The sequence below is a fragment of the Oncorhynchus nerka genome, linkage group LG18 (assembly GCF_034236695.1).
Source record: "Oncorhynchus nerka isolate Pitt River linkage group LG18, Oner_Uvic_2.0, whole genome shotgun sequence".
Classification (NCBI taxonomy): Eukaryota; Metazoa; Chordata; class Actinopteri; order Salmoniformes; family Salmonidae; genus Oncorhynchus; species Oncorhynchus nerka.
This window is the reverse complement of record NC_088413.1, coordinates 67,206,258-67,221,741: the sequence shown is the minus strand read 5'-3', so window position 1 is coordinate 67,221,741 and position 15,484 is coordinate 67,206,258. Positions and strand designations below refer to the sequence as shown.

The 15,484-nt window shown below is 45.8% G+C and overlaps 1 protein-coding gene across 4 annotated transcripts in view; it reads left to right on the top strand.

Moving 5' to 3' along the window:
* The window catches only part of LOC115125136 (estrogen-related receptor gamma-like), a 331,310-nt gene that overhangs the window by 202,862 nt on the left and 112,964 nt on the right, over nt 1-15,484 (top strand). For all 4 annotated transcript variants that reach the window (XM_065004291.1, XM_065004290.1, XM_065004288.1 and 1 more), the window contains exon 3: nt 10,101-10,516. In XM_065004291.1, coding sequence (XP_064860363.1) covers nt 10,101-10,516 — 416 coding nt within the window. The remainder of the gene's footprint in view (nt 1-10,100; nt 10,517-15,484) is intronic.

Genomic DNA, 15,484 nt, shown 5'->3' with positions numbered 1-15,484 from the left:
AATGTCTTCACTATTATTCTTCAATGTATACATTTCCCTTGAACGAATAGGTGTGTCCAAACAATTGACTGACACCGTAAAAGTGTGTATTACAGTTTTACAGTCACTTTTACCCTCATTTCAGAACCTTGCAGTCATTTTTTCAAAACTCCAGACACAAAACTCATTACGGTCATCACTTGTAACACAGGCTGTGCAATGTTCAAAACATTGCACTGCGCATTCAGATCTTAAAACCTTGCACCCGCAGAATCATTGGTTCAAATAACTCATTTATCATGAAATACCATAGGAACATTCATTTAGTTCACCCACACACAAGTTACCGATAGTTTCACTGTGTAGTTGTTCGTACAATCATGAAATATTGTAGTACAAAATATGTGATACATGTTTCATTATGGCACTTCACGTAAATACATCACTGTAAAAGGACTAGTAGAGAGAACTACAGACACAGTGGAATCATTGAACAAAATAAGACATTTATTGATGAAATACAATAAAATCACAACACAGGCTTCATTGAATCAAAGCAAAAATGATTAACTACAAAAATGAAACAAACTACAGTAAAACATCAACTGCAGTGTTCCTCACCTGGCTTACTGTAAAACATCACTGCAGTGTTCCTCACCTGGCTTACTGTAAAACATCACTGCAGTGTTCCTCACCTGGCTTACTGTAAAACATCACTGCAGTGTTCCTCACCTGGCTTACTGTAAAACATCACTGCAGTGTTCCTCACCTGGCTTACTGTAAAACATCACTGCAGTGTTCCTCACCTGGCTTACTGTAAAACATCACTGCAGTGTTCCTCACCTGGCTTACTGTAAAACATCACTGCAGTGTTCCTCACCTGGCTTACTGTAAAACATCACTGCAGTGTTCCTCACCTGGCTTACTGTAAAAAGCAAAACAAGGTTTGATTACTGTACTTCTATATTTCCATCAACCCTGTCTTTTGGATTCACAATGGATGTCTTCATTAGCCAAACATCTTGGGAAGAATCTTCGGGCATGGCGAATCCAGGCCTGACCCTGGTCTGCCATGATGTCATTGCATGCGTCATCCATGGCCTGGAGAAGGGTGGCTTGTTTGTGAGAGCACCTATCATATACCTTCCACCTCCATGTGGAGAAAAATTCCTCAATCGGATTAAGAAAAGGAGAGTATGGGGGTAAGTACAGGGTGGTAAATTGTGGATAGGCCTGAAACCATGCTTGCACCATTTGAGCATGGTGGAACCTGACATTATCCCACACAATGACATAGGTCACGCCATCAGCTCTACAGACCTGATTTATCTCATCAAGGAAGGTTACAAGGAGAGCTGCATTATATGATCCAAACGAGGTCTGCATCCCACCACACCATCTTCTGATATAGCCGCACACATGGTGATGATGGCCCCACGTTGTCCAGGTACTTGGATCGTACCACACCATCTTCTGATATAGCAGCACACATGGTGATGTTGGCCCCACGTTGTCCAGGTACTTGGATCGTACCACACCATCTTCTGATATAGCCATACACATGGTGATGTTGGCCCCACGTTGTCCAGGTACTTGGATCGTACCACACCATCTTCTGATATAGTCTCACACATGGTGATGTTGGCCCCACGTTGTCCAGGTACTTGGATCGTACCACACCATCTTCTGATATAGCCATACACATGGTGATGTTGGCCCCACGTTGTCCAGGTACTTGGATCGTACCACACCATCTTCTGATATAGTCTCACACGTGGTGATGTTGGCCCCACGTTGTCCAGGTACTTGGATCGTACCACACCATCTTCTGATATAGTCTCACACATGGTGATGTTGGCCCCACGTTGTCCAGGTACTTGGATCGTACCACACCATCTTCTGATATAGCCATACACATGGTGATGTTGGCCCCACGTTGTCCAGGTACTTGGATCGTACCACACCATCTTCTGATATAGTCTCACACATGGTGATGTTGGCCCCACGTTGTCAAGGTACTTGGATCGTACCACACCATCTTCTGATATAGCCATACACATGGTGATGTTGGCCCCACGTTGTCCAGGTACTTGGATCGTACCACACCATCTTCTGATATAGCCATACACATGGTGATGTTGGCCCCACGTTGTCCAGGTACTTGGATCGTACCACACCATCTTCTGATATAGCCATACACATGGTGATGTTGGCCCCACGTTGTCCAGGTACTTGGATCGTACCACACCATCTTCTGATATAGTCTCACACATGGTGATGTTGGCCCCACGTTGTCAAGGTACTTGGATCGTACCACACCATCTTCTGATATAGCCATACACATGGTGATGTTGGCCCCACGTTGTCCAGGTACTTGGATTGTTGCCCGCTGGCCAATGAAATTCTGACCTCTCCTCCTTGTCTTGGCCAGGTGGAAGCCTGCCTCATCAAAAAAGAGGAATTTGTGATGGTTTTTGTCAGTATCCAGCTCCAACACCCTCTAAAAATACATTTTGGAAAGAGAATTGATGTAGAATTCTTGGGGGAATTTTTCATAACAGGCATTTTGAAACTGAACATACTCATTCCTCAGTTGCTTCACTCTGCATTTCTTTCAAAAGGCCCAGGGTACATCTGTTTTAGAGACACCTGGTGCCTTTTCAGCATGCGTGTAATAGTCGGCTAACGGTATGGCTTCCAGGTTGTTGAACATGTCTGGCCCGAGCCAAATTGACCACAGCCCGCTCTTGTTGGTCAGTCAGAACTTTGCCTCTGCCTCCCCTATTTGGCAGAGTCTCAATTCTGTAGGGACAATTACAGTAAGAACACATTTAGTCACATCACCTACTCTGTGGTACACAGTATACAGTCATTTGATAATTGAGAGTAGCCTAATGTTTAGTGCACGCTGAGGACTTACCGCTTCTCATTGTGGAAAGTTCTGATGATTGAGGCCACCGTTGATCTTCTGAGGTTGAATCATTGTAGCTGCCTCAGTCATTGTTATGCCATTATTTATGACATGGTCTACAACTATTGCTTGGATTTCATTGGACACTCTTTGCTGTTGCTGCGCTGTCTTGGTCCGTGTCCTCTACCACGTTCCCACACACCTCTCCAAAAGAAGAGGTGCTTGTCCCCTGCCATTCCTTTGACCACCACGTCTTCCTCCTTCCACTGCTTGACCTCTTGTGACCTGGATCACCTGCCGGCTCCATGTTATCACTATGTTGTTGTAGGTGAATACCACTCATTTCACTATATACTCGTGCCACAATGTGAAATCAATCATCAGTAACAAGTTGGCAGTATTGGAAAAAAATTACAAGGGCCTGAATACATACACTCACCGGCCACTTTATTAGGTACACCTGCGCGTTAACGCAAATAACCTACTCCTTCGAACAGCGAATCGGGTGGCTGTCTGCAACTCAATATATAGAGTATATAGAGTAGAGAACTTTAGTTGTTGTTTAACCAAGATGTGTAATCTAAGCAACGTTGACCATGGTGCCGCACATGGTGGTTCCAGCATCTCAGAAACAGCTGCCCTCGTGGGATTTTTACGCACTACAGTCTCTAGAGTTTACAGAGAATGGTGCAATAAACAAAACATAAAACTATGAATTAAGAGTAATGCAACATTTATCATTTTGAGCAGTTGTATCACTTGATAGTTCAATCATTGTAATGACATGAATAGACAGTCATCTATGATGTAATGTGTGAATTGCATTTTGAAATGGTAATACTTTGATGTTAAGTTGTGTGTCATTTTGAACAGGTGATTTTAGTTCAGTGAACAAATGATCTTAGCTTTATGTGTATTGTATCCAAACAATTGGGAAAGGTGTTAGAGTTTTGAAAAATGTGCATTTTGTTCATAGGTTGTGAGTTTTGTGTCTAGAGTGTTGAAAAATGACATCAAGGTTCTGATATTAGTGCCAGAGTGATTGTAAAAAAACTGTAATTCACGTGTGAAATGGAAATCTGTTTTTTGAGACACCCTCATGGAGTGGGGACACAGGGTCTGGCATGCCCCTGGCGCAATGAGGGATAAGTGCCTTGCTCAAGGGCACATGGGCAGATTTTTTTTACCTCATCGGCTCAGGATTCAAACTAGCGACCTTCCACCGGGGATTCAAACTAGAGACCTTCCACCGGGGATTCAAACTAGAGACCTTCCACCGGGGATTCAAACTAGTGACCTTCCACCGGGGATTCAAACTAGAGACCTTCCGCTTACTAGCCCAATTTCCTAACCGCTAGGCTACCTGCCACCCGTGTGTGTGTGTGTGTGTGTGTGTGTGTGTGTGTGTGTGTGTGTGTGTGTGTGTGTGTGTGTGTGTGTGTGTGTGTGTGTGTGTGTGTGTGTGTGTGTGAGAGAGAGAGAGAGAGAGAGGAAGGTTTTTCAGGATTAATCAGCTTGAGGAAGACAGCTGATTTAACTCAACGTTGTGGGAAATATTTATCCTTCTCTCCCTCCTCCCATGTCTGGTTTCTAGGTCTCAGTACAGTTAGGTGTTTTACAAGATGACTGGATTTTAGAGCACTCGTTGAGGTAGCATCACTCTTTAATTAAGAGAGAGAGAGAGAGAGAGAGATCAATTAATTACAGCTGCCATAAACAGTACACTCCTAGGAACTGAAGGGGTGGGGTGAAGGAGATGAGGGGGTGTTGCTGCTAAATAGGTTGATGCTATTGAACAGGGGACTGGAAGGGGTGGGGTGAAGGAGACAGCTGCCATAAACAGTATGCTATTGAACTAGGAACTGAAGGGGTGGGGTGAAGGAGATGAGGGGGTGTTGCTGCTAAATAGGTTGATGCTATTGAACAGGGGACTGGAAGGGGTGGGGTGAAGGAGATGAGGGGGTGTTGCCGCTAAATAGGTTGATGCTATTGAACAGGGGACTGGAAGGGGTGGGGTGAAGGAGATGAGGGGGTGTTGCCGCTAAATAGGTTGATGCTATTGAACAGGGGACTGGAAGGGGTGGGGTGAAGGAGATGAGGGGGTGTTGCCGCTAAATAGGTTGATGCTATTGAACAGGGGACTGGAAGGGGTGGGGTGAAGGAGATGAGGGGGTGTTGCCACTAAATAGGTTGATGCTATTGAACAGGGGACTGGAAGGGGTGGGGTGAAGGAGATGAGGGGTGTTGCCGCTAAATAGGTTGATGCTATTGAACAGGGGACTGGAAGGGGTGGGGTGAAGGAGATGAGGGGTGTTGCCACTAAATAGGTTGATGCTATTGAACAGGGGACTGGAAGGGGTGGGGTGAAGGAGATGAGGGGATGTTACCACTAAATAGGTTGATGCTATTGAACAGGGGACTGGAAGGGGTGGGGTGAAGGAGATGAGGGCGTGTTGCCACTAAATAGGTTGATGCTATTGAACAGGGGACTGGAAGGGGTGGGGTGAAGGAGATGAGGGGGTGTTGCCACTAAATAGGTTGATGCTATTGAACAGGGGGCTGGAAGGGGTGGGGTGAAGGAGATGAGGGGGTGTTGCCACTAAATAGGTTGATGCTATTGAACAGGGGACTGGAAGGGGTGGGGTGAAGGAGATGAGGGGTGTTGCCACTAAATAGGTTGATGCTATTGAACAGGGGACTGGAAGGGGTGGGGTGAAGGAGATGAGGGGGTGTTGCCACTAAATAGGTTGATGCTATTGAACAGGGGACTGGAAGGGGTGGGGTGAAGGAGATGAGGGGGTGTTGCCGCTAAATAGGTTGATGCTATTGAACAGGGGACTGGAAGGGGTGGGGGTAAAGTACTTTCCTTCAGATTCCTCATCTCTTAGTGTGTGTGTTGTCTCTGATATCTGTTTTATGTGTGTTTAGTATATCTGTGCATGGTCTTTCTTGTGTGCATGTGTGTGTGTGCGCACGTGTGTGTGTGTGTGTGTGTGTGTTGTTTGCTGTTTGCTGTGAGTGGCTGTCTCAGGCATGATTGAGCAGCGCTGTGCCTCCTTCGTGATTACTCTCATGTAGAACAAGTTGCTATTGACTAGAGTGACTGATGGCTGTAGGCTAGAGACGCTTCTACAGGCCTCCCTCAACACACACACACACATTCACACACTCTCTGTCTCTCTCATACACATTCACACACTCTCTGTCTCTCTCATACACATTCACACACTCTCTGTCTCTCTCATACACATTCACACACTCTCTGTCTCTCTCATACACATTCACACACTCTCTGTCTCTCTCACACACATTCACACACTCTCTGTCTCTCTCACACACATTCACACACTCTCTGTCTCTCTCATACACATTCACACACTCTCTGTCTCTCTCATACACATTCACACACTCTCTGTCTCTCTCATACACATTCACACACTCTCTGTCTCTCTCATACACATTCACACACTCTCTGTCTCTCTCATACACATTCACACACTCTCTGTCTCTCTCATACACATTCACACACTCTCTGTCTCTCTCATACACATTCACACACTCTCTGTCTCTCTCATACACATTCACACACTCTCTGTCTCTCTCATACACATTCACACACTCTCTGTCTCTCTCATACACATTCACACACTCTCTGTCTCTCTCACACACATTCACACACTCTCTGTCTCTCTCATACACATTCACACACTCTCTGTCTCTCTCATACACATTCACACACTCTCTGTCTCTCTCATACACATTCACACACTCTCTGTCTCTCTCATACACATTCACACACTCTCTGTCTCTCTCACACACATTCATTCACACACTCTCTGTCTCTCTCATACACATTCACACACTCTCTGTCTCTCTCATACACATTCACACACTCTCTGTCTCTCTCATACACATTCACACACTCTCTGTCTCTCTCTCATACACATTCACACACTCTCTGTCTCTCTCATACACATTCACACACTCTCTGTCTCTCTCATACACATTCACACACTCTCTGTCTCTCTCATACACATTCACACACTCTCTGTCTCTCTCATACACATTCACACACTCTCTGTCTCTCTCATACACATTCACACACTCTCTGTCTCTCTCATACACATTCACACACTCTCTGTCTCTCTCATACACATTCACACACTCTCTGTCTCTCTCATACACATTCACACACTCTCTGTCTCTCTCATACACATTCACACACTCTCTGTCTCTCTCATACACATTCACACACTCTCTGTCTCTCTCATACACATTCACACACTCTCTGTCTCTCTCATACACATTCACACACTCTCTGTCTCTCTCATACACATTCACACACTCTCTGTCTCTCTCACACACATTCACACACTCTCTGTCTCTCTCACACACATTCACACACTCTCTGTCTCTCTCATACACATTCACACACTCTCTGTCTCTCTCATACACATTCACACACTCTCTGTCTCTCTCATACACATTCACACACTCTCTGTCTCTCTCATACACATTCACACACTCTCTGTCTCTCTCATACACATTCACACACTCTCTGTCTCTCTCATACACATTCACACACTCTCTGTCTCTCTCTACACATTACACATTCACACACTCTCTGTCTCTCTCATACACATTCACACACTCTCTGTCTCTCTCACACACATTCACACACTCTCTGTCTCTCTCACACACATTCACACACTCTCTGTCTCTCTCATACACATTCACACACTCTCTGTCTCTCTCATACACATTCACACACTCTCTGTCTCTCTCATACACATTCACACACTCTCTGTCTCTCTCATACACATTCACACACTCTCTGTCTCTCTCATACACATTCACACACTCTCTGTCTCTCTCACACACATTCACACACTCTCTGTCTCTCTCACACACATTCACACACTCTCTGTCTCTCTCATACACATTCACACACTCTCTGTCTCTCTCATACACATTCACACACTCTCTGTCTCTCTCATACACATTCACACACTCTCTGTCTCTCTCACACACATTCACACACTCTCTGTCTCTCTCATACACATTCACACACTCTCTGTCTCTCTCATACACATTCACACACTCTCTGTCTCTCTCATACACATTCACACACTCTCTGTCTCTCTCACACACATTCACACACTCTCTGTCTCTCTCATACACATTCACACACTCTCTGTCTCTCTCATACACATTCACACACTCTCTGTCTCTCTCATACACATTCACACACTCTCTGTCTCTCTCACACACATTCACACACTCTCTGTCTCTCTCATACACATTCACACACTCTCTGTCTCTCTCATACACATTCACACACTCTCTGTCTCTCTCATACACATTCACACACTCTCTGTCTCTCTCACACACATTCACACACTCTCTGTCTCTCTCACACACATTCACACACTCTCTGTCTCTCTCATACACATTCACACACTCTCTGTCTCTCTCATACACATTCACACACTCTCTGTCTCTCTCATCACACACACATTCACACACTCTCTGTCTCTCTCATACACATTCACACACTCTCTGTCTCTCTCATACACATTCACACACTCTCTGTCTCTCTCACACACATTCACACACTCTCTGTCTCTCTCACACACATTCACACACTCTCTGTCTCTCTCATACACATTCACACACTCTCTGTCTCTCTCATACACATTCACACACTCTCTGTCTCTCTCATACACATTCACACACTCTCTGTCTCTCTCATACACATTCACACACTCTCTGTCTCTCTCATACACATTCACACACTCTCTGTCTCTCTCATACACATTCACACACTCTCTGTCTCTCTCATACACATTCACACACTCTCTGTCTCTCTCATACACATTCACACACTCTCTGTCTCTCTCATACACATTCACACACTCTCTGTCTCTCTCATACACATTCACACACTCTCTGTCTCTCTCATACACATTCACACACTCTCTGTCTCTCTCATACACATTCACACACTCTCTGTCTCTCTCATACACATTCACACACTCTGTCTGTCTCTCTCATACACATTCACACACTCTCTGTCTCTCTCATACACATTCACACACTCTCTGTCTCTCTCATACACATTCACACACTCTCTGTCTCTCTCATACACATTCACACACTCTCTGTCTCTCTCATACACATTCACACACTCTCTGTCTCTCTCATACACATTCACACACTCTCTGTCTCTCTCACACACATTCACACACTCTCTGTCTCTCTCATACACATTCACACACTCTCTGTCTCTCTCATACACACTCTCTGTCTCTCTCATACACATTCACACACTCTCTGTCTCTCTCATACACATTCACACACTCTCTGTCTCTCTCATACACATTCACACACTCTCTGTCTCTCTCATACACATTCACACACTCTCTGTCTCTCTCATACACATTCACACACTCTCTGTCTCTCTCATACACATTCACACACTCTCTGTCTCTCTCATACACATTCACACACTCTCTGTCTCTCTCATACACATTCACACACTCTCTGTCTCTCTCATACACATTCACACACTCTCTGTCTCTCTCATACACATTCACACACTCTCTGTCTCTCTCATACACATTCACACACTCTCTGTCTCTCTCATACACATTCACACACTCTCTGTCTCTCTCATACACATTCACACACTCTCTGTCTCTCTCATACACATTCACACACTCTCTGTCTCTCTCACACACATTCACACACTCTCTGTCTCTCTCACACACATTCACACACTCTCTGTCTCTCTCATACACATTCACACACTCTCTGTCTCTCTCATACACATTCACACACTCTCTGTCTCTCTCACACACACACACTCTCTGTCTCTCTCATACACATTCACACACTCTCTGTCTCTCTCATACACATTCTATTTAGATTATAGGTGTTTTATTTGGACATTTTTCTGAGAATAATCCAGTAGTTAGATTTAGTATGATGTCACTATAAAAAGACAACTATTTTGCAAAGTATTTGGTAAGATGTTAACATGTTTTTATTTTTTATTACGATTAACTCACCTATGACAATATGTTCTCCACTCTCTCCTCCCACCCTCCTCTCTCTCTCTCTCTCTCTCTCTCTCTCTCTCTCTCTCTCTTTCTCTTCTTCTACCTCCCTCCATCTCTACCTCCCTCCCCCTCTACCTCCCTCCATCCAGGCACCTGTGCAGAATGTCCAGCAAAGAGCGCCACCTAGAGTCCAGCTGCCCATCCTACATTAAGACAGAGCCCTCCAGCCCCGCCTCCCTGGCAGACAGCATCAACCACCACAGCCCTGGGGGCTCCAGTGACGCCAGCGGCTCCTACAGCTCTACCATGAACGGCCACCAGAACGGCCTGGACTCCCCCACCCTGTACGGGCCTGGGGCCGGCCCCCTGGGCCCTGCTGGGGCCTCCAAGCGCTACGAAGACTGCTCCAGCACCATTGGGGAGGACTCACAGATCAAGTGCGAGTACATGTTGAATTCCATGCCCAAGCGGCTGTGCCTGGTGTGTGGCGACATCGCCTCGGGCTACCACTACGGCGTGGCCTCCTGCGAGGCCTGCAAGGCCTTCTTCAAGAGGACCATCCAAGGTTGGCTTTCACGTTCCCTCTGCTTAGGGTTACTGGTTAGGGGTTAGGAGTTAGCGATCAGACCTGTTTTTTGTTATTTAATGCGCCCCTAGCCCCATACTGCAAAACACACATTCCCTGCTTATTTTTTATTTAGCTAGGCAAATTCTTACTTAGAATGACAACTTACCAATGAAAAGTGGGTTAATTGTCTTGTTTGGGGGTAGAATGGTAGTTTTTGACCTTGTCAGCTCGGGGATTCGATCCAGCATCCTTTTGTTACCTGCCCAACGCTCTAACCACTAGGCTACCTGCCACTTATAGCTAATAAACCAGTTTCAATAGGATATTCCCAGTGTTTACAACATGTACTGAGCGATAAAACAATGTGCTATAAGTTTTTCTGATCTGATTGTTTGGGTTCCAAGAGGAATCAATGGTCAGACACAAGCCAGAGATTATGATTAGAGGTTAGAGGTTAGGGTCAGGGGTCAGGGTTCAGGCTTTATGTCGTTAAACAGCTTTCAGTGGCTTTAATAAAGATAGGAGATTAATGGATGGATGTATACCTACACTCATCCTTACTGAATCACTTCTGATGAGATGCTTAGATTATGGTATTTACTCAAATAAGGTTATAGATCAATGGGACTGATGGTATCAGTAAACATGATTTCTGAATGAAGTGTGTGAATCTGAGTGACAGTGACACTGCATCGGTATTTATGAGTATACCTAGTATTCGACTCGTTTTATTTATTTTATATAGCATCATTTTTCTATTTGATAAATATCTTAGATAGAGGATGAAGCAGTATAGATATGTGTGTTTTTATTGAAACAGGCTGACAGACATGGAAGTGGATCATCAAAGAGCATTTCACTGAATTTAATATTATGCTTGGCCCTAACACAAGCCAATCCTCCAATGGACAGATGTGTGTGCGTGTGTGTGCGTGCGTGCGTGTGTGTGCGTGTGCGTGCGTGTGTGGGTGTGTTGGCCCTAGCATGGGTCCGGCCTCCTCTGGGCAGTGGTAGACATATTGGTATGTTTCAAGCCATTAGCCAATAAAACTGCAGGTAATCACCACAGCCTCTCCAGCTGGACACCACTATAGCAACCTGGCTGGAAGGAGGCAGGGAGAGAGAGAGAGAGACGAAAGGGGGAGGGAGAGAGATGGAGGCAGGCATAGAGAGGGGGGAGGACAGGAGGAGGGACCTGTCTGTTCTGTCACAGGAGACAGGAGAAACAGGGCATGGGAGGGACGTGTCTGGTCTGTCTGAGGGGACAAGCATAGAGAGGGCAGGGTAGCTAAGGATGGAACTATACTCCCCCAACCTGCTGTATTGGGAAGGTGGGAATTTTTGCGTGTGTGTGTGTGTGTTTGTGTTGTAGTTGGTGGAAGCGACACTCGGAGGCTCTGGCAGCTGGTGTTGTCGTGCCACCTGTCATCCTGCATCTATCACTACCTTATTGGAGAGAGAGAGGGAGGGAGGGAGGAGGGAGGGAGGGAGGGAGGGGGAGGGGTGAGAGAGAGAGCGAAAGGGGGCAGAGGGAGAGAGAAAGAGAGAGAGAGAGAGAGAGAGAGAGAGAGAGAGAGAGAGAGAGAGAAAGGGGGCAGAGGGAGAGAGAAAGAGAGAGGGAAAGAGAGAGAGAGAGAGAGAAAGAGTGAAGGGAAGAGTGAGAGAGAGGAAATGGGAAATTATGAAATGGAGGAGCAATATACAATCACCGGACAGTTTATCAGGTACATCATCCCATTCACGAAAATGGTGACCTAAGTGACTGAGCGTGGTATGATCATTGATGCTAGGCACTCCGGATCCAGCATCTCAGAAACAGCCTCCTGGGCTTTTCATACACGACAGTGTCTAGGGTTTACAGAGAATGACGCGACAAACAAATAACATCCAGTCAGCGGCTGTCCTGTGGGAGAAAACAGCTCGTTGATGAGAGAGGTGGAATGTGAATGACATCTCAGAGTGCACAACTGTCCTTGTAACAGATGGGCTATTGCATCAGACGTACCCCCCGGGTTCCACTCCTATTAGCTAAACAACAAGAAGTGGCTCCAGTGGCACGTGATCACCAACACTGGACAATTGAGGAGTGGAAAAACATTTCCTGGTCAAATGAACCCCGTTCCATGTTGAGTCATGCTGATGCCAGAGTCAGGATTTGGCGTAAGCAGCATGAGTCCATGTACCCATTCTGCCTGGTGTCAACAGTACAGGCTGGTGGCAGTGGTGTACCGCTGTCCAATCTGCAGCAACTGTGCATTGCAGTCGCATTGACCAACACCTCTGTGGGGGTCCGATAAACTGGACACTGAGTGTAGAAGGGTGGAGAAGAGAAAGACAAGGTGTTTCTAATGAACTGGACACTGAAGGGTGGAGAAGAGAAAGACAAGGTGTTTCTAATGAACTGGACACTGAAGGGTGTAGAAGAGAAAGACAAGGTGTTCCTGATAAACTGGACACTGAGTGTAGAAGGGTGGAGAAGAGAAAGACAAGGTGTTCATAATAAACTGGACACTGAAGGGTGGAGAAGAGAAAGACAAGGTGTTTCTAATAAACTGGACACTGAAGGGTGGAGAAGAGAAAGACAAGGTGTTCCTAATAAACTGGACACTTGGAGAAGAGAAAGACAAGGTGTTCCTAATAAACTGGACACTGAAGGGTGGAGAAGAGAAAGACAAGGTGTTCCTAATAAACTGGACACTGAAGGGTGGAGAAGAGAAAGACAAGGTGTTCCTAATAAACTGGACACTGAAGGGTGGAGAAGAGAAAGACAAGGTGTTCCTAATAAACTGGACACTGAAGGGTGTAGAAGAGAAAGACAAGGTGTTCCTGATAAACTGGACACAGAAGTGTGGAGAAGAGAAAGACAAGGTGTTCCTAATAAACTGGACACTGAGTGTAGAAGGGTGCAGAAGAGAAAGACAAGGTGTTCCTAATAAACTGGACACTGAAAGGTGGAGAAGAGAAAGACAAGGTGTTCCTAATAAACTGGACACTGAAGTGTGGAGAAGAGAAAGACAAGGTGTTTCTAATGAACTGGACACTGAAGGGTGTAGAAGAGAAAGACAAGGTGTTCCTGATAAACTGGACACTGAGTGTAGAAGGGTGGAGAAGAGAAAGACAAGGTGTTTCTAATAAACTGGACACTGACGGGTGGAGAAGAGAAAGACAAGGTGTTCCTAATAAACTGGACACTGAAGGGTGGAGAAGAGAAAGACAAGGTGTTCCTAATAAACTGGACACTGAAGGGTGGAGAAGAGAAAGACAAGGTGTTTCTAATGAACTGGACACTGAAGGGTGTAGAAGAGAAAGACAAGGTGTTCCTGATAAACTGGACACTGAGTGTAGAAGGGTGGAGAAGAGAAAGACAAGGTGTTTCTAATAAACTGGACACTGAAGGGTGGAGAAGAGAAAGACAAGGTGTTCCTAATAAACTGGACACTGAAGGGTGGAGAAGAGAAAGACAAGGTGTTTCTAATAAACTGGACACTGAAGGGTGGAGAAGAGAAAGACAAGGTGTTCATAATAAACTGGACACTGAAGGGTGGAGAAGAGAAAGACAAGGTGTTTCTAATAAACTGGACACTGAAGGGTGGAGAAGAGAAAGACAAGGTGTTTCTAATGAACTGGACACTGAAGGGTGTAGAAGAGAAAGACAAGGTGTTCCTGATAAACTGGACACTGAGTGTAGAAGGGTGGAGAAGAGAAAGACAAGGTGTTTCTAATAAACTGGACACTGAAGGGTGGAGAAGAGAATGACAAGGCTAGTAAAGGGGATGAGAAAGAAAGGAAAGGAAAGGTTGAAGGAAGGTGGGTAACAAATGAAAGATGGAATTTGTAGGATACTGTGCTCCTGAGTAGTGCAGCGGTCTAAAGCACTGGAGGAGAGGGAGGAGAGAACTATAGACTCCTATTGTCTTTTAGAGTGGACAGAGAGATGTGGAGGAGAGGGAGGAGAGGGAGGAGAGAACTAGAGACTCCTATTGTCTTTTAGAGTGGACAGAGAGAGGTGGAGGAGAGGGAGGAGAGGGAGGAGAGAACTAGAGACTCCTATTGTCTTTTAGAGTGGACAGAGAGAGGTGGAGGAGAGGGAGGAGAGGGAGGAGAGAACTAGAGACTCCTATTGTCTTTTAGAGTGGACAGAGAGAGGTGGAGGAGAGGGAGGAGAGGGAGGAGAGAACTAAAGACTCCTATTGTCTTTTAGAGTGGACAGAGAGAGGTGGAGGAGAGGGAGGAGATAACTAGAGACTCCTATTGTCTTTTAGAGTGGACAGAGAGAGGTGGATGAGAGGGAGGAGAGGGAGGAGAGAACTAAAGACTCCTATTGTCTTTTAGAGTGGACAGAGAGAGGTGGATGAGAGGGAGGAGAGGGAGGAGAGAACTAGAGACTCCTATTGTCTTTTAGAGTGGACAGAGAGAGGTGGAGGAGAGGGAGGAGAGGGAGGAGAGAACTAGAGACTCCTATTGTCTTTTAGAGTGGACAGAGAGCGATGGATGAGAGGGAGGAGAGGGAGGAGAGAACTAGAGACTCCTATTGTCTTTTAGAGTGGACAGAGAGAGGTGGATGAGAGGGAGGAGAGGGAGGAGAGAACCAGAGACTCCTATTGTCTTTTAGAGTCGACAGAGAGAGGTGGATGAGAGGGAGGAGAGGGAGGAGAGAACTAGAGACTCCTATTGTCTTTTAGAGTGGACAGAGAGAGGTGGATGAGAGGGAGGAGAGGGAGGAGAGAACCAGAGACTCCTATTGTCTTTTAGAGTGGACAGAGAGCGATGGATGAGAGGGAGGAGAGGGAGGAGAGAACTAGAGACTCCTATTGTCTTTTAGAGTGGACAGAGAGAGGTGGATGAGAGGGAGGAGAGGGAGGAGAGAACCAGAGACTCCTATTGTCTTTTAGAGTGGACAGAGAGAGGTGGAGGAGAGGGAGGAGAGGGAGGAGAGAACTAAAGACTCCTATTGTCTTTTAGAGT